Raw genomic sequence first — 18,400 nt, forward strand, 5'->3', positions numbered from 1 at the left:
TCCGTACTAGTAAACAAATTGGTCGTCTGTGATTGAAACTGCATGGCCGTTAACCCCCCTCCAAGAATGGATGTATATTGAATAAACATACTAACCCATGCAAAAATTCGCAACCACACTTGCAAGACAACAGAAACTTAACAAGAACAATCGGAAATGAACTCAACAATATTTTTCTTCAACAATTGAAATGGAGTCGAAGAGCCTTCATCAACAAACCTTCGCGCCAAAACAAAGATTAACCGACTCAGTCTTCAATTAAACTAGTATATCAGAACGACAGCAGGTCCAGCGTATCGATTTAATACGGAACATGTCACAAAACGACTGCGCTTCTTGCGTATTACTTAACAGAATATTTTGAAAAGAAGATTTTTTTTTACCAGAAAAATAAATTCCCCAAGTCATTTGTCTTTTTTTGCGGTCATTCTTTTCCTTATTTTTTTTCACAAACGACAGAAGTATTTATTGTTCTTTTTTTCCTTAAAAAAATGTTTTTTTCTTCTTCTATCATTCTAATTTCTATGGTGGAAACATCAAATATATATATATATATATATATATATATATCGTGAATTTGCCCCTGACTTAGGTTGCAGTGAACAAAGGACTCCATTTAAGCCTAAATTCAGGTTAGGTTCAAATTCAATCTGCAGATTTTATGTCCTTTTCAGGCAGCAGGTGCCAACTTAGGAAAAACAACCGGGCTGACTAAAAACAAAGCCCAAAAGAATAAATAACACGATAATTCATTAATTCCGACTGCTATATGACCCCCACGTCTTTCTAGAACTGGGAGTTTTCAACGAAGGTTGCAAGTTTCAAGGAGGTCATTCCTTTCACATTTCGAAGGTCATTCTTCCTCCTTGGTGATTTCGAGGTTTTATATCTGTTGTGGGTTTCTCGAATTTGTTGAAAAGATTTGTGTTTGTATAGATGGGTTTTCTGGAGCTGTTAGATTATGATCTCTGTTTGGTTGCCAAGACAATTCAGTGACATAAGCTTTGTGAATCCAGATTTCATAGACAACGTATATTGTCTTGGGTGTCGATAACTGTAGTAAAATTTGGTACCTTTTTTGTGTGCTATTTCTGCATATTATACCTGTCAAATGAATGGACTGTGAAGCGTTTTCCGTGTTGTTGTTCTTCGGTTCATTTTTTGAAGGCTTAAAAATCTTCTCTTTTCTTTCCTGATAAGCAGGTTTATAATGTAATTGTTTGAGATAATCATTTGGTTGATTCTATTTATCCCAATTGGTTAAAGTTGAAAGTTTTCTCTCTCAAATAATATGGTAAGGTGATTATCATTTTGTTTGCATTGCAGAAATCTGGAAAAAAAAATGGCATTTGAGAAGGGTGAAATTGCCAAAGATGTTACAGAGGTAAAGTGCACTATTGGTTGGTGATTGATAAATTCTTTCTTCACTACTTGTAATGTTGTTTGCTTACTATATCCCCTATTTGTTTCCTTGGAATATGGATACAGTTAATTGGAAACACTCCGTTAGTATATCTCAACAATGTTGTTGATGGTTGTGTTGCTCGTATTGCTGCTAAACTTGAGATGATGGAGCCTTGCTCTAGTGTCAAGGACAGGTATCACTTTATATTCTCTTTGATAAAAGGTAAACAACACTCGTGCACACAGTGGGCAAAGTTGGGAACATGCAAGACGTACGCAGACACTTTACTTCACATAATATGTGAAGAGTATACATATGACCTCTAGGTTGCACCCTTGCAACTCTATCACTAGGCCACATGTTCTCTTGTAGAGGTAAAGGTAAACAACTCCAGTGCACCAGACTCCCACAGTGGGTGGGGTCAAGGATATGCAAAATGTATGTAGACCTTACTCACATAATATGTGGAGAGGAGGTTTTCATGAATTGAACTTTTGACTTGTGACATCTAGGTTTCAGTTTGTATTCTCTTGATGCATTTATGTAAGTGTTATCCTACAATATGTTGCAGTTAGGCCCATTAATGCTGGATAGTTGGAGCTATCAATATTCTGGGAAATGCTGAGTATTTTGCTTGAACTACTGTTTCAAGTGAAACTTGTTCTGGGTCCTAACTGTTGTATCCCAACATGCAGGATTGGATATAGTATGATTGCTGATGCAGAGGCTAAAGGCCTTATCACTCCAGGCCAGGTTAGTTATTTTTATTTTACAAAAACCGAACACAATACTGCTGGGCACCAAGTTGTACGGTATTGATATCTTTATGTAACCAATGGTCATTTCATTGTTTGACTAAATTCTGATACATATATGGTTCAAATTTTCAGGGTATAAATAATTTTGTTCTGGTAAATTGAAGATTTTGACTTTAGCATCATGTAAAAGAGAATATTATGTTATTTTGCAGTATCATAAGCATTTAAATTTTGCTCATTCTGACTATGTTTCTTAAATGTTGATTGAAGAGTGTACTTATTGAGCCTACTAGTGGAAATACTGGCATCGGTTTAGCATTCATGGCAGCAGCTAAACGTTACAGGCTTATCATTACAATGCCTGCATCAATGAGTCTTGAGAGAAGAATCATTCTCCGCGCTTTTGGAGCTGAGTTGGTCCTCACAGATCCTGCTAAGGGCATGAAAGGTGCAGTTCAGAAGGCAGAGGAAATATTGGCTGAGACTCCCAATGCTTACATGCTACAGCAGTTTGAAAACCCTGCCAACCCAAAGGTGCTGACTCAGTCTTGCTTTAACTTGTGGAATTGTAGTTGAAAAAGTAAACTGATGTGTCTCATATGGTGCAGATACATTATGAAACTACTGGACCTGAAATATGGAAAGGCTCAGGAGGGAAAATAGATGCCCTTGTTTCTGGGATTGGAACTGGTGGGACCATAACAGGGGCTGGTAGATTTCTTAAAGAACAGAACTCCAACATAAAGGTAAGTTGATTTAACAAACATAAATTAGTCTGCAGCGAGTTTTTTCATAGGATTCTCTTTTTGATGAATTTTATTTTACCATATATATCTTGTTGCAAACAATTTATGTCTTTTCTTTTCCCCTTGATAGTTATCTCCCTGAGTTACTATTGTTTACTTTGTCTTTGTTATTTTTCAGCTGTATGGTGTGGAACCAGTTGAAAGTCCTGTTCTATCTGGAGGAAAGCCAGGTAAATTATATTTTCATTACGTCTCATTGATGATTATTTTCTCCTCGCATTTTTTGGTGCTTCCTGCAGAATCAGTACATGGAACAAAATCTTATATATTACATAGTGAATGATGCGATTCATTCCTTATGGCATTATGGATCATAAGGGAGAAAATGATCTGCTTCAAAAAACATTGATAATACAGAGGAATATTGATCTTGTTGTCTCAAAATCATGTTTGAAGTTTAAACAAAGTGTGATTGTCTTCTAATTAATGTGCTCGATAACTATGTACATTATTGACTACTGCCTTGCTTATCCGCATATTAGACAAGGTTACTATTTAAATTCCATTTTTTATCAGGAAGAAATTCTATATTTTTCAAGCCACAGCTAACTGCTAGAACTGATTCTTATGTAGTAAAGCTTTAGAATTCGCCAAACAATCTACCTTAAGTGAAGTCCCTTTTCGTTTCGTCAGTGATGTAGCTGTTCTGATTTCGTTTACAAGGCTGCTGATTTTTTTAATTTTTTTACAATCATAGCCGTAATCTCATGGGGAAAAGAACGTGAAATTAAAATCATAATTCTAGCTTCATTTTTGACTATTTCCTTTAAGATGTATGCTGACTTTGTTGATAATAGCATGTTATATGCATAAATAGACTTGTGTTTCCATTTCTAAGCTTCAACTACGTAGGACTCAAATCCATAGGTGTGATTTCTCAAACCTGTAAAATCTCTAGAAATGCTCAACTCTGTAAGCCTGCTTGGAGCAAGTTTGCATGGTCTTGCCCGTTTACTTTACTGTATTATCGTGCAAGAGGAATTTCATGGATAATTTCTGTAACTTGATGATCTATGCTATTATGAATGTTAGGTCCTCATAAGATCCAAGGAATTGGAGCTGGTTTTATCCCAGGTGTTCTAGAAGTTCCTATAGTTGATGAAGTTGTTCAAGTAAGATTGCTTTTTATTATAGTAGTAGATTCATGATTCATCACAATTTTATTTGAGATTACTCCTGATTATATTAGTAGATTTTTTTAATAATTTTATGCTGTCATCAGAAAAATGACAATCTTACAATTCTGCAGGTATCAAGTGCCGAAGCAATTGAAACTGCAAAGCTTCTCGCACTGAAAGAAGGATTGCTTGTAGGTTCTCAAACTTTTCAGTAACTTCCATCCTAGGAATCATGATGTGTCTTTTTAGATATCTCACGAATATATATTGAATCCCATGCAAATGAGTAGTTTTGTGTCCGTTATGCATTTTTATTACCCTTCTGGTTGTTGGAATCTTCGCTCCAGGTTGGAATATCTTCTGGAGCTGCAACAGCAGCAGCAATCGAGATTGCAAAGAGACAAGAGAATGCTGGAAAACTCATTGTTGTAAGTCATCAGTATCTACAAATTGCAGTTTTTTTTTGTGCATTCTGCAAAGCATATTAGTGATTCTGAATGTTCTTGGCTTATCTCGAGCTATATAATTTAGCTTCCTCCTTACACGAGGTACTGATCTTATTATCTTTATAAGGCAGGGAATAAGGATGAGGCAGAAACCACTCTGGTTTGAGTTTTCAAATCCTTAACCTGGAATATGATGTTTCCAATTCCACATTTATTTGTCTATGGGAGTGAACTCTGTGAAGGACTTCTTATAAGTGAGTGCTTCGAAGGTGTTGACAGCTGCACTCCCACTTTGGTCCTCTTTCATAAAGGGACAGCTGAAAGCAGTTGTCTCTCTCAAAATCGTTCCCCTCCCTTCCCCCAACCAATCCCTCTGCAGCAAGCGACAGCTGATGGTTCAAAATTTTCCATTCTTTGCTTAGCAGAAAAGGGGTGAGAGTGAGGCCATTTCTTATATTTGGCTACACATGAGGGGTAGCTATTACCCATCTTTGAAGTTTGAACCCCCCGTTTTACTGGAAACGCGGAGATTAGATCTTATGTCTGTACAATGGTTAAAAATATTTTAGCTGAACTGGTGGACAATGGCTTAGTTCTGATGGATCTTGATTCCAAGATGCATGTGTCTGTTGCCAATTCCATTGTGGATAGGTTTCATGCAGGCCAATTGCATTAACAGCTGCATTTTGTTCTCTTAGCAGTTAGTTTAGCTTCTTTCATCGATTACTTTTATGTCTCGACTCTCCTGCAGGTGATTTTTCCAAGCTTTGGCGAGAGATATCTCTCATCTGTTCTGTTTGAGTCAGTGAGGAAGGAAGCAGAAAGCATGACATTTGAGCCCTGAGTCGGTCCTGGATTCAACACGTTTTGGTTGCAAAGTCTATTTGAATCGAGTGGACAGGGCTGGCATGGCATTTTACTTTTCTCAAGTTGGAGTTACTCAAATAATGCAGTCTTCAATTATCCTGCTGATTCTAGAATTAACTAAAGAGATCTGATAAACTTGTTGCATATCGATATGTATGGCATTGTCCCGATTTTTGTCATACTCTCAGCTATACATACTTGTTTCCTGTACTGCTGTGGAAGCTTTTTCCCTTGAATCAATATGGATTTTTTATCTCCAAACTTTCACATCTTCGTTAATTGATTGATGTTATGTTTGGTTGCTTGCTGGTACTTCTCTTTACCTTTCTGTCTAGATAAAACCCTTGGCTCTCTTTAGGTCCGCCTCTGATTGCTTCAGCCATGTATGCATTTTCTGCATATATTTTAGTATTAAAATTGATGTAGCAGTCCCTTCATTTTAACAGGTGTATACCATAGCTGATAGAGCATGGTTTTTTGAATTATTTTAGACCTCATCTTGAGCATTTTCTATGGGGTAATTAAAATTCAAATGGCGCATCAAATCCATTAACTGCCATTTTGGTTATTAAAACTATTAATTTCTGTCTCCAACGGAGGAACCGAATTCGATGATCTTCACTTTTGGATGCAAAATTTGTTCCCGATGAATCATGAGATGCAAATCATGGCGCCAAAGGATAGAAAACCATTGGGTGAGATCTTCTTCTCTGGGAAAACATTATATCAGTGATGAAAATAGGTGTTTTAATGACTCATTTGGATGTCTCCTCCTGAAAATTCTCTAAAATAGGATAGAGGGTTTCTTAACCGTATCTGAATAGGAAAATGTAAATTCTACCTTATAAAGAAGATTTTCTTATACCAGAAAAGGAAATTTCTTACCATTTGTGTACATTCTTTTCCTTATTTGTCACAAACGAAAAGGTATTTCTTGGCCTTGAATTGGGTTGTTAATAAAGGACTCCATTTCAGCCTCAATTGGGGGTTAGGTTCAAATTCAATCTGCAGATTTTTAACGACTGTTTCTGTCCTTTTCAGGCAGCAGCTTCCAATTTAGGTCCAACAACCGTGCTCACTGAAAACAAACACCAAACGGTATATAATTCGATGTTACATGAGCACCACCCGATGTTACATGAGCACCACCTCTTTCTAGAACTGGGAGTTTTCAACAAAGGTCGCAAGTTTCAATGAGGTCATTCCTTAACATTTCGAAGGTCATTCTTCCTCCTTGGTGATTTCATTATTCTACATCTGTTGTGGGTTTCTCGAATTTGTTGAAAAGATTTATGCTTGTATAGATGGGATTTCTTGAGCTGTGAGGTTATGATATCTGTTTGGTTGCCAAGACAATTCAGTGACATAAGCTTCGTGAATCCAGATTTCATAGACAATGTATAGCGTTTTCCATGTTGTTGTTGTTCGGATCATTTCTTAAGGCTTAAAATCAACTATTTTCTCCAGATATGGAGTCTATTCTATTAATCCCAATTGTTGAAAGTTCAAAATGTTATCTCTCCAATAATATGGTAAAGTGATTATCATTTTGTTTGCACTGCAGAACTCAGCAAAAATGGCATTTGAGAGGTGTGAAATTGCGAAAGATGTTACGGAGGTAAAGTTCACTATTGGTTTTGGTGATTGATAAATTCTTTCTTCACTATTTATGATGTTGTTTGCTTACTATATCCTCTATTTGTTTCTTTGGAATATGGATACAGTTAATCGGAAACACTCCATTAGTATATCTCAACCATGTTGTTGATGGTTGTGTTGCTCGTGTTGCTGCTAAGCTTGAGATGATGGAGCCTTGCTCTAGTGTCAAGGACAGGTATTACTTTATATTCTCTTGACAAAAAGTAAACAACACCTGCGCACAAGGTAAAGGTAAACAAGTAAACAAATCCTATCCACAAGGCTCCCGTAATAGGTGGGATCAAGGACACGCAGGATGTATGCAGACCGTAACCCCACATAATATGTGAAAAGGTTGTTTTTAATTGAACATGTGACCTCTAGGTTTCACTTTGCATTCTCTTAATGCATTTATGTAAGTACTCTCTTACAATATGTTGCAACTAGGCCCATTATTGCCGGAGAGTTGGAGCTATCAATATTCTGGGAAATGCTGAGTATTTTGCTTTAACTATTGTTTCAAGCGAAACTTGTACTGGGTCCTAACTGTTTTATCCCAACATGCAGGATTGGTTATAGTATGATCGCCGATGCAGAGGCTAATGGCCTTATAACTCCAGGCCAGGTTTGTTATTTTTATTTTACTAAAAACCCAACATAATGCTGGGCATCAAGTTGTATGGTTTTGAAATCTTTATGTAACCATTTTCATCTCATTATTTGACAAAATTCTGGGCTCCAGATATGGTTCAAGTTTTCAGGTTATAAAATCATTTGTTCTGGTAAATTGAAGATTCTGATTTTATCATCATGTAAAAGAGAATAATATTATGTTATTTTGCAATATCATAAGCATTTGAATTTTGCTCGTTCTGACTATGTTTCTTAACGGTGATTGAAGAGTGTACTTATTGAGCCTACGAGTGGAAATACTGGCATAGGTTTAGCATTCATGGCAGCAGCTAAACGTTACAGGCTTATCATTACAATGCCTGCATCAATGAGCCTTGAGAGAAGAATCATTCTCCGTGCTTTTGGAGCTGAGTTGGTCCTCACAGATCCTGTTAAGGGCATGAATGGTGCAATTCAGAAGGCAGAGGAAATATTGGCTAAGACTCCCAATGCTTACATGCTACAGCAGTTTGAAAACCCTGCCAACCCAAAGGTGCTAACTCAGTCTTGCTTTAACTTGTGGAATTGGTAGTTGAAAGAGTAAAGTGACTTATCTCAAATGGTGCAGATACATTATGAAACTACTGGACCTGAACTATGGAAAGGCTCAGGAGGGAAAATAGATGCCCTTGTTTCTGGGATTGGAACTGGTGGAACCATAACAGGGGCCGGTAGATTTCTTAAAGAACAGAACCCCAACATAAAGGTAAGTTGATTTAACAAACATAAATTAATCAACAGCGAGTTTTTTCTTAGGATCCTCTTTTTGATGAATTTGAGTTTACCATATCTTGATGCTGACAATTTATGTCTTTTCTCTTCCGCTTGATAGTTCTCTTCTTTGTTACTATTGTTTACTTTATTTTTGTTATTTTGCAGCTGTATGGTGTGGAACCAGTTGAAAGTCCTGTTCTATCTGGAGGAAAGTCAGGTATTACGTCTCATCGATGATTATGTTCTCCTTGCATTTTCCGGTGCTGCAGCATACATTTTCCTGCAGAATCAGTACTCGGTAGGCTGTAGAATTCGCCAAACAATCTACCTTATGTGAAGTCCCTTTCCGTTTTGTTAGTGGATATAGCTGTTCTGATTTAGTTTACAAGGCTGCTGATTTTTATTTTTTTTTACAATCTTGGGTATAGGTTATAGCCTTAATATCCTGGGGAAAAGAATCGTGAAATTAAAATCATAATTCTAGCTTCGGTCTTGACTATTTCCTTAAGAAGTTAAGATGTATGCTGACTTTGTTAGATGATAGCATGGTATGTCAGTATACGCATAAATAGCATAAATAGACTTGTGTTTCCCTTTCCAAGCTTCAAGCACGTGAGACTCAAATGCATAACTATGATACTGTGTGATTTCTCAGACCTGTAAAATCTCTAGAAATGCTCAACTCTGTAAGCCTGCTCAGAGAAAGATTGCGTGGGCTTATCTGTTTACTTGTTACTGTATTATAGTGCAAGAGGAATTTTATGGATAATTTCTGTAACTTGATGATCTATGCTATTATGAATGTCAGGTCCTCATAAGATCCAAGGAATTGGAGCTGGTTTTATCCCAGGTGTTCTAGACGTTCCTATAGTCGATGAAGTTGCTCAAGTAAGATTGCTTTTTATTGTATTAGTAGATTTTTTTATAATTTTATGTTGTCATTAGAAAAATGACAAACTTACAATTCTGCAGGTATCAAGTGAGGAAGCAATTGAAACTGCAAAGCTTGTCGCACTGAAAGAAGGATTGCTTGTAGGTTCTCTAACTTTTCAGAAACTTTCATCTTAGGAATCATGATGTGTCTTTTTAGCTATTTCACAGAATATTTATCAAATCCTATACAAATGAATAGTTTTGTGTCCATTATGCATTGTTATTTCCCTTCTGATTGTGGGAATCTCCGCTGAAGGTTGGAATATCGTCTGGAGCTGCAGCAGCAGCAGCAATCAAGATTGCAAAGAGACAAGAGAATGCTGGAAAACTCATTGTTGTAAGTCATCATTATCTACAAATTCCGAATGTTTTTGGGACTTATCTCGAGCTCTATGATTTAACTTCCTCCATACATGATTCCTAAGTCTTAGATACTAATCTTATTGGAACGGTGGAACCCAATTAATTTTGTATGGAACTCTCCTGCAGGCAATTTTTCCAAGCTTTGGTGAGAGATATCTCTCGTCTATGCTGTTTGAGTCGGTGAGGAAGGAGGCAGAAAGCATGACATTTGAGCCCTGAGTCGGTCCTGGTTTTAACAAGTTTTGGTCGCAAAGTTGGTTTGAATCGAGTGGACAGTGCTGGCTAGACATTTTACTTTTCTGAAGTTGGAGTTATTCAAATAATGCAGTCTTTAATTCTCCTGCTGATTCTAGAATTAACTAAAGAGATATGATAAACTCGTTGCATCGATATGTATGGCATCGTTGTGATTTTTAGCATATTCTTAGCTACTGTTGAGATTTAATTTAAGCAGTAGTACATGCTTGTTTCCTGTACTGCTGTGGAAGCTTTTTTAACTGATTGATGCTATGTTTGTTAATTGATGGATGAATATGTTTGTTTGCTGGTACCTTTCTGTCTAGATAAAACCTTTGATAGGTTGAGTTATGTAATTTGCTGTTAGTTGGAATCATACTTGTCATAAAACCAATTGAGTAGCCAGGGTAGCATCCTGGATGTGCCCATTTGAGTCTCACACATTGAAGGAATTGTGCTCCATGCACCATGGGCGCACGCCGAAGCCCCGTTAGGCCTAGACCCAGTTGAACTGTCAGGCCTTGGCGGGTTCCTGTAGGCCGTCGGCCTGTAAATCGGGATAAATCCTGCGCCTCTCCACTCGAACCCCCACATTCTAAAATCTAAAATATTTTTTAGAAAAAATAAAAATAAATTGTAGATAGGGCTCCCTTCCCATAAAAACTTCTTTCATACGAATAAATTTTCCCTATTAAAAACAATGACCTCCGTCTTAAAAGGAGAGAGGAGAAAACTCGTTCGCCCGCTCCCGTTTTTCGCAGCTATCGCTGGACAACCAAGCGCGCGGCTGCCGCATCACTCTTTTTACTGGGTTTTACTTTTTCATGTATGTCTTCTCATCCCTTTCATCTTCAAGTCTTTCGCAATATCTCTTTAGACTATTTTGGTTGCCAAGCAAAGAGATTGAATAAACAGAGAGCGACCTGAAACCTTTTGAACCACGGCTCTATGGAAAATGGCCTATCTTGCTTTTCCTCCTGCGCACTATCTTGCTGTTATTATTTTCTTTCAGTGTTGGATTGCATTGTAAAGGTCAACAATTCTTCGGTTTTGGAAGATTGGGAAGGGAGAGGAAGGGAAAGTTTTGTTTTTTTTAAAAAAAATTGCATTTTTTGTGTGTTATTTGAAGTATATGGAGAAGAAAGAGATTGAAATTAACAAATTTAGTCTTTGCTTCATGGGATTTTTTTTTTCTACTTTACCCACTTTAGCGAATGAGAGGGAATGAACCGTAGACTGTAAAACCCAACAGCGTTGTCACATGTGCAATCAAGAAGTAGAGAGCACTGGAACCGCCTTACAAACTTGAAATTTTCTTTTACCATCAAATTGTGGTGTTTTGTAAGGAGTGTGGTGCTCTGTCTTGTTGCAGTTTCTTTAATTAACAACATAGCAAATGGATGAGAATGTGCTGGGATCTGTACATTCCACCGTTTTTAAAGAATCCGAAAGTCTGGAAGGCAGATGCATCAAGATTGAGGGTTATGATTTCAACAAGGGGGTTAACTATCCTCAGCTTCTCAAATCGCTGGTCGCAACTGGCTTTCAGGCTTCCAATCTTGGAGATGCAATTGAAGTTGTTAATCAGATGGTTGGTTTCATTTTCCAGGACCCTCTTTCTTTTTATACTTGAGATTCGTGGTTGGTTACATCTGACTTTTCTTTGTCCTCTATGATTTTAATTTAATTTGGTAAATGGTATTGAAGCTTGATTGGAGGCTTGCTGATGAAAATATAACAGAAGAGTGCAGCGATGAGGAGAGGGACCCAGCCTACAGAGAGTCTGTGAAATGCAAAGTGTTTCTGGGTTTTACTTCCAATCTGATTTCTTCTGGTGTTAGGGATACAGTTCGCTATCTTGTTCAGCATCATATGGTGAGTGACAAAATAATTCACAAAATGGGTGTTGTTCCATATACACTGTTTATATTATTGTGTTCAAGTTGTATGGGGTTAGGTACTTGGGTAATTACATCTTCCCTATTATACAGCATTATTGTTGGGGAAACCAAGGACACTGGAATTGTGATTTTTTTAATAGTTGAGATCACATACAACTTATCAAGGTCAGCTGTGCTGGAATGCCTTGTGGTCAAATAATGGACTTAAGAAAGGTGTAAATTGAAATTGCTTGTGGATATTGGCTACAGTATGATGATTGTGTCTCCATGCTAAGATTTTCACCTTTTGTTTTGGTTTGCACTTTTCGTGGCAGTACTACAAATGCCTCTTTCGCTCACATCAAATTGTTGCACAATTACGTCCTTGGGCATGTTTTTTGATTGGATATTTAGGTAACCAAGCATGGCTGCTACTCTACCACTGAAATGTGGGAGGCATTCACGTTAAACAGTTTATTAATTCAAAACTGTTATATTTTTGCGACTGCAGGTTGATGTAGTGGTTACAACAGCTGGTGGTATAGAAGAGGATCTTATAAAGTGTCTTGCACCCACTTACAAAGGCGATTTTTCCCTTCCTGGAGCTCAGTTGCGCTCAAAAGGATTGAACCGTATTGGGAACTTGCTGGTTCCTAATGACAACTACTGCAAATTTGAGGATTGGATCATTCCAATTCTTGACCAGTTGTTAAGAGAACAAACTGAAAAGGTATTTCTTCTTGCAGTATATTTTCCATGATCTTAATTAAAGTTCATGGCCATTGGATGTTTTTTACATGATTTTTTTTTTTATCTTTAACTGGTCAGCTTATTAGATGCTTAGGATTTGGAATCTCTTCATCAAGTCTATTATATTTTGGTGAGGATCATTGTGTTCATCCTATTCAAGGATTACATTTTGACTTTTTTGTAGAATTGAACCAACTCTTGATGTATAAAGGAACAGGCTTCTTATAATACTAGCTGTGGCCCTATTATTCAAAAGGATATTTTTTTCACATGATGCCTATTATTTGTATATCATCTTGGATTATGTTCTACTCCCACTCAGACTAATTTTATAACTTAATGAGAGCACTGACAAATGTATTCTACATTTCTGGCGGACTTGTGGATACTTTGAGGGTGTTGCATACCCACTGTTACCTTGGTGTTTTGATTTCAAACTGTGCAGAAACGTCTGGTAGAATTACAATGTCCTCCAAACCCCACATGCTGTGGGAGAATTGCGTTTGGTTGCCAAATGAAATAAATAAATTTATATGATCCGTTTACACATTATGAATAGAAACACAACTATTTTTTTGAAAAAAAAAAATTTGAACATGTTTCGTCTCCTTATCCATTCTTGGAGGAATGTTCTCTTTAGATTTGATTAATGCATATGTTTTTAAATCAATGAAGATATTGCTTCATTTTCTCTCCTTTCATCTTCCTTTCGCTATCACAGAAGGTTTCATGGACACCATCCAAAGTAATTGCTCGGTTGGGAAGAGAAATAAATGATGAGAGTTCGTACCTTTATTGGGCATACAAGGTAAGCTTTCCACTAGCTTCATCTTACCAAGCTACCACAGAGCCCCACTCTCCAAAAACTCAAGTGTTTTTTTATTTGCATTTCATTATCTATTATGATCTGTATCATTGAAAATCAAGGATTTTTTTATTTGGTTCTCACCCTCTGTGTTTTATGTTGCCACTTTAAATATTTTGGTTCTCTTGTGGCATTTTTGGTTTTATAATGGATAATGGCATTGTATCCCCATCTTTGAGTTCATAAGAAAAGGAAAAAAATTGTTCGATTTTGATTTATGGTCTTTAATATTATAGACAACACAAAATAAAATTTTCCAAATCTTACTATCTTGAATTGTAAAATTTTCTGGAAGTCATTTAAATTCTAGATATGTTCTTTCACAATCGATCTATATTTACATGCTTAGGCATAGATATATCTACAACTTGTTTGCATGCCTGCATACTTAAACCTCTTTGCAGAACAAGGTGGGAAAACTGGTTTTGTGTTTTTACTTGGACATCCAATGTTTTCTTTTTGATAATTTGCAGAACAGCATTCCAGTATTTTGTCCGGGGTTAACAGATGGATCTCTTGGTGACATGCTTTACTTTCACTCCTTCCGCAGCCCAGGTCTAATTATTGACATAATCCAAGGTAGGTAATTCCTGCATACGTTTCTTTTCATGGTGATAGTTAGAGTTTGAGATGTGGAGTGAAACCTACAACAGGCAGCTCTTTGACCAGATATCAGGGCCATTAATGGTGAAGCTGTCCATGCAAGTCCTAGGAAAACTGGAATGATAATTCTTGGTGGGGGGCTACCTAAGCATCACATCTGCAATGCCAACATGATGCGCAATGGTGCAGATTATGCTGTTTTTATCAATACAGCACAAGAATTTGATGGGAGTGACTCTGGCGCCCGTCCTGATGAGGCCATATCCTGGGGAAAAATACGCGGTTCTGCCAAAACTGTTAAGGCATGATTTTTATATCCTGGTCTTTGCTTTGGCTGTTACTTCATTATTTCTGTTGCATTATACGTATTGGGCATGATTTGTTATCTTGGGTCATCCGTTACATCAGCTGTTCTAAATTAACATATGATTTTGATTGATTTATTTCTTCTCGATTGGATTTATGCAGGTGCATTGTGATGCAACTATTGCTTTCCCACTACTGGTTGCGGAAACATTCGCGTCAAGGCCAAAGATATCTATCAAGCCCTGACGCTTATGCCTAATACAAATCTGGGGTAGTATCGATCCATTAATTTGCTAATGTAATGATTCTTAGCTGAAACTTTGGCTGATGGTGTTAAACTGATCTCTGGTGCTCCTTCAACGTATTTCGGAGAGGACTATTTGCATTTAGGGAGATAAGACCACGTCTATGAAGAATACTATGCGGATACTCAAACCATTGATGTGCTTCCATTGATGACAATGAATCCAAAACATTCTTGCAGCAAGACTGTCAATTGATATATTTATCTTTGACTCCTTTAAAAGGTTAAATGCAAGCGAAATCGCATTATTGTTGTTGTTGATTATGTTTTTGCTATTTTTGTGATGGAAACTCGAACTGCTATGTTCAAGGATTGGAATTGCCATGAAGTGTTGTGGCTTCTCTGTCAAAGCTCCAACTCCAGTTGCCTTTCTTTCACGGTGACTGACTCCATGATTTTTAGAACTCCTGGGGCTTTTCTAGAGTCCGTTTCGTTTGTTTTCTGTTTTCGTTCTCCGTAAAATGTTTCTTTTTTGTTTCGATGTGATTTTAGCTACTTTTTTATTTTCCGTGTTTTTTAAAATGCGTAACCAAGCACATTTTCCAGATCGTGCATTTTTTTTTTATGATTTGGGGAGGGGTAGGATTTGAACCCACAACCTAATGGTCAATGAGTGGGTGATCCTTTACTTGTAACGTGATTGTCGTTCAATTAATGACTCACTTGCGATCGCGCATTGTTTTTGAAAATATAAAAACAGCAAAAGCATTTAAAACAAGCATATCAAACAGACGCTTTTTATACAACGGCATAATGTCAATGGGTTTTGACCGGATGTATTATGGGCCTGAGCTTTTGTTTTAAACCCAAATCTAGTCGTTTAGTTATGGGCCCGGACAGCAAGAATTACACGGGCCGGGCTGTAAGATACATTACTTCGTAAGTTCCCTTGAGATTTCACTCATTTTGCCCTGCCAAATTGAAATCTCTCTAGGTCTCACAGAAATCTCACGTCTGCTTGCTAGGGTTTGATTGGTAATACGCAAGATAACACATCTGGAGATCAAGATCGATTGAGCCCTTCTTGTGGCTTCGGAGTTAAAGAGAGACTGCTTCTTTTGCGACTCAATTTGATCCTCTTTCAGTCGCTTGCGTACATAGATTTCTGGTATGCATCACTTCTACTACTTTGTTTCTTTCGGTCTTTCATTTGGAGTTGAGTTAGATGGAAGGGCTAGTTTCGGGTTTGGGATCGGGTGTCTGTTCTTTCTCATTTAAGAGAACATCGATAAAACCAGTAATTATAATGATTTGGAGTGTTGAATTTATTGGAGTCAACTCTACACTGGTTATGCCCGAAACCCAGTTCTTTGTAGCGCTTGTCACATGTAAAGTTCCTTTTTTTTATGGTTTGCTTGTGCTTTCTAAAACTGAGTTGAAAATGCTTATTCTTTGGTAATTTTGCTTCTTTGTGTGCGGAATGGTGTTTGGTAAAATTTGCAGGAACAAAAGAAGCTTCAGTTCATTGTATGTAGTCTATGTGCTTGTAAAACAGTAAAATCTTAGGTGCTTTCAGAGGCTAGCTACTGATTATTGGCTTATTGCATCCTTCATTTCCAAAACATATTTGATGATTTACAATAAGCTGTTTTTAAATATAGGACTAACTTCTCAGAATATTCTCTAAGCTCTTATCAATAAGCACAAAAGCAACACCTAACTATGCCAAGAGTAGTTACAATTTGCTTTTATGATTGATTATGGCCTTCTATATTCCTATGGATTGTATAATTTTTTTGAGTTTCTTGTTTGATTGGCCTGATTTGTTGCTATGTTGATATATGTTTGATTATATTCTGTGGCTTCTAGATACTGATACATTCCTTTTTGGTTTTGTTCATCATGGATTTGTTATTTGCTCTAGCATACATTGTTACTTGTGGTTTAGATTTACTTAGTCGCAGTTCCTTCAGATTGGGTGGACAGTGTTAACCTTGTTTCTAGCACAAATATATTTTCTGTCAGATGTGCCATGTGTTCTTACATTTAGAAGGCATTCGATTTGTAGAGCCATAAACAGCTGAATTTTACACATTGTGGGTGCCAATGCAGTGACTCATATTTGATTTTTGAATATGCTGATGTTCTTCATGGTGCTGATAAAAGTGAGCACCTAGCTTATCTTTAAAAAAAAATAAAGTGAGCACCTACAGCTGTTTGATAAAGTAGTGCGAGTGATGCCTGTTCTTAGGTGAATAAAGGAAAGCGTTGTATGTTTGATTTATCACAGTCAAATGCTGTTTTAAGAACCAAATGGTTTATATAATTTAGGGTTGATTTCTGTGTTTTCTCCTTTTAACCAATTTTAATTGTGACCATTAGCTTTCATGATGCTAAGTTCATTGAGGTTGATATGAGTGTTAGTTATTGCAATGTTATATAGAGTACCATTAATAAGATTATTTTGGTAATAATTTATTTTAATGTTGAAACTTCTTGAGTCTGTTTAGTCACAATTCCACACTACAAATCCACCATAGGGTGTCTGGTTGGTCCAACATACATGCTCAAGTAGCTGGTGTATGACTTTGCTTAGGGATATGTTCTGTAAAGTTTAATTGACTGGTATAGTTATGGTTGTTTTGTTGAATATCTGCCATGATTGAATCCCTTATTGTAATATTTTCCACCAGGAAAAGGAAGCCATAAGCTGTTGTTGTGATTTATAGAAATCATGGCTAGCAGAGCTGAAGGTGAGCGCAAGGAACCAATAAATGAACAAGCAGTTGCAAACATGTACTCCGCAATGAGATCTGAACTGAATCAAATATACTCAAAGATCACTGAACTGGAGATGGAAGCGAGTGAGCACTCATTGGTCATGAATGCTATCCAGCCGCTCGATCCTTCCAGACGGTGCTATCGGATGATTGGAGGAGTCCTGGTTGAGAGAACTGTCAAAGAGGTGCTTCCTGCCGTCCAGCGCAACAAAGAAGGGATTGAAGAGGTGATTGCCAGGCTTAACGAGGCCTTGCAGAAGAAGAAAAAGGAAATGACTGATTTTGAGGCCAAATACAAGATTAGGATTACAAGGTCCGATAATGAGGTGAAAGATGAGGGTGCCCGGAAAGAAGGTTCTGCACAAGGAGTCCTCGTAGGTCCAGCAGCTTCAAGTGAATGAAATTTTTTTTTTTATTTCTTCTGTCTCTTGTAGTAAATTATCATCTGCTATGCATATGGTATGGCTTCTAATTGGATGTTTGGTTGAGCAGCTGAAGTATATCATAAACAGAAATTGCTAGATGTGACTATGTTTGCTCTTTCTTGTTTGAAGTGGAACATCTTCATTTTACTCTGCTGCAAAATGCAATTGCTAAACGGGAATTCTGCAGTGAAGAGTTATGAATGATTTGATGTTTTTCTAGGTCATTTAAGTAATCATCTACGGCCTACAAAACAATGTGGATTTGGAGTGTTAATGAACACTAAGCTCAACTCATGGTTTGATGGGCTTTCACAAGTCCACATGTGCGGTCAGGTGGGTGTGATTGCAATGGGTCTTCTAATCCCAAAATTTTTGAGACGACTATTTTTTATTTATTTTTTGATAACCGAGGAAGCATCCAGTCCGATATAGATTTTGGGCAGTTGAGTGAGCGTAAATTTTGAGCCGCTAGAATAGTTTGCATCACGATGATGACAACTAAGATATCATTGCTTATAAAATCATGATTCCACAATGAAATATCATTGCTGGTTAGTTCGAACTCCCGAATCCGAACCTCAGACATAGTA

General features: G+C 37.2%; 4 protein-coding genes across 6 annotated transcripts; all 4 read left to right on the forward strand.

Annotated features, from left to right (window-relative positions):
• The first annotated feature begins 689 nt into the window (after positions 1–689).
• Positions 690–5,661, forward strand: LOC120014610 (cysteine synthase-like). The gene is made up of 11 exons (XM_038866611.1): positions 690–852; positions 1,327–1,384; positions 1,489–1,598; positions 2,101–2,158; positions 2,434–2,697; positions 2,772–2,909; positions 3,088–3,139; positions 4,002–4,081; positions 4,219–4,278; positions 4,435–4,515; positions 5,285–5,661. Exons 2-11 carry the CDS (start codon positions 1,343–1,345, stop codon positions 5,375–5,377), a joined length of 978 nt encoding a protein of 325 aa, XP_038722539.1. The 5' UTR covers positions 690–852; positions 1,327–1,342; the 3' UTR covers positions 5,378–5,661.
• Positions 5,662–5,808: 147 nt separating this feature from the next.
• On the forward strand, positions 5,809–10,240 carry LOC120014609 (cysteine synthase-like). Of its 2 annotated transcripts, none has more exons than XM_038866610.1 (12): positions 5,809–6,095; positions 6,442–6,620; positions 6,965–7,018; positions 7,125–7,234; positions 7,606–7,663; positions 7,940–8,203; positions 8,279–8,416; positions 8,590–8,641; positions 9,233–9,312; positions 9,397–9,456; positions 9,614–9,694; positions 9,847–10,240. In XM_038866610.1, exons 2-12 carry the CDS (start codon positions 6,594–6,596, stop codon positions 9,937–9,939), a joined length of 1,017 nt encoding a protein of 338 aa, XP_038722538.1. In that variant the 5' UTR covers positions 5,809–6,095; positions 6,442–6,593; the 3' UTR covers positions 9,940–10,240. The 2 variants fall into 2 exon arrangements, with proteins under 2 accessions (XP_038722538.1, XP_038722536.1); XM_038866608.1 differs by lacking the exon at positions 5,809–6,095 and adding an exon at positions 6,132–6,327.
• A 338-nt stretch (positions 10,241–10,578) lies between these two features.
• LOC120014608 (deoxyhypusine synthase) lies at positions 10,579–14,927 on the forward strand. Its single transcript, XM_038866607.1, has 8 exons — positions 10,579–10,783; positions 11,330–11,548; positions 11,665–11,832; positions 12,349–12,567; positions 13,309–13,395; positions 13,926–14,031; positions 14,122–14,357; positions 14,524–14,927. The coding sequence occupies exons 2-8, from the start codon at positions 11,354–11,356 to the stop codon at positions 14,605–14,607; spliced, it is 1,095 nt and encodes a 364-aa protein (XP_038722535.1). The 5' UTR covers positions 10,579–10,783; positions 11,330–11,353; the 3' UTR covers positions 14,608–14,927.
• A 632-nt stretch (positions 14,928–15,559) lies between these two features.
• On the forward strand, positions 15,560–18,014 carry LOC120014550 (probable prefoldin subunit 2). 2 transcript variants are annotated; one of them, XM_038866528.1, is made up of 2 exons: positions 15,560–15,773; positions 17,299–18,014. In XM_038866528.1, the coding sequence occupies exon 2, from the start codon at positions 17,340–17,342 to the stop codon at positions 17,784–17,786; it is 447 nt and encodes a 148-aa protein (XP_038722456.1). In that variant the 5' UTR covers positions 15,560–15,773; positions 17,299–17,339; the 3' UTR covers positions 17,787–18,014. The 2 variants fall into 2 exon arrangements, with proteins under 2 accessions (XP_038722456.1, XP_038722457.1); XM_038866529.1 differs by having other exon boundaries at positions 17,335–18,014.
• The last annotated feature ends 386 nt before the right edge of the window (positions 18,015–18,400 follow it).

This window comes from Tripterygium wilfordii, chromosome 14, assembly GCF_013401445.1.
Source record: "Tripterygium wilfordii isolate XIE 37 chromosome 14, ASM1340144v1, whole genome shotgun sequence".
Lineage (NCBI taxonomy): Eukaryota > Viridiplantae > Streptophyta > Magnoliopsida > Celastrales > Celastraceae > Tripterygium > Tripterygium wilfordii.

Excerpts from the sequence above, each read along its gene's own strand:
- LOC120014610 (XM_038866611.1), top strand. The coding sequence starts at position 1,343 with ATGGCATTTGAGAAGGGTGAAATTGCCAAAGATGTTACAGAG. Across the intron at positions 3,140-4,001 it reads TCTATCTGGAGGAAAGCCAG|GTCCTCATAAGATCCAAGGA; the intron begins GTAAATTATATT and ends TATGAATGTTAG. Across the intron at positions 4,516-5,284 it reads ATGCTGGAAAACTCATTGTT|GTGATTTTTCCAAGCTTTGG; the intron begins GTAAGTCATCAG and ends ACTCTCCTGCAG.
- LOC120014608 (XM_038866607.1), top strand. The coding sequence starts at position 11,354 with ATGGATGAGAATGTGCTGGGATCTGTACATTCCACCGTTTTTAAAGAA. Across the intron at positions 11,549-11,664 it reads TTGAAGTTGTTAATCAGATG|CTTGATTGGAGGCTTGCTGA; the intron begins GTTGGTTTCATT and ends ATGGTATTGAAG. Across the intron at positions 14,032-14,121 it reads AATTATTGACATAATCCAAG|ATATCAGGGCCATTAATGGT; the intron begins GTAGGTAATTCC and ends CTCTTTGACCAG.
- LOC120014609 (XM_038866610.1), top strand. The coding sequence starts at position 6,594 with ATGAGGTCATTCCTTAACATTTCGAAG. Across the intron at positions 7,019-7,124 it reads TTGCGAAAGATGTTACGGAG|TTAATCGGAAACACTCCATT; the intron begins GTAAAGTTCACT and ends ATATGGATACAG. Across the intron at positions 7,664-7,939 it reads GCCTTATAACTCCAGGCCAG|AGTGTACTTATTGAGCCTAC; the intron begins GTTTGTTATTTT and ends CGGTGATTGAAG.
- LOC120014550 (XM_038866528.1), top strand. The coding sequence starts at position 17,340 with ATGGCTAGCAGAGCTGAAGGTGAGCGCAAGGAACCAATAAATGAACAA.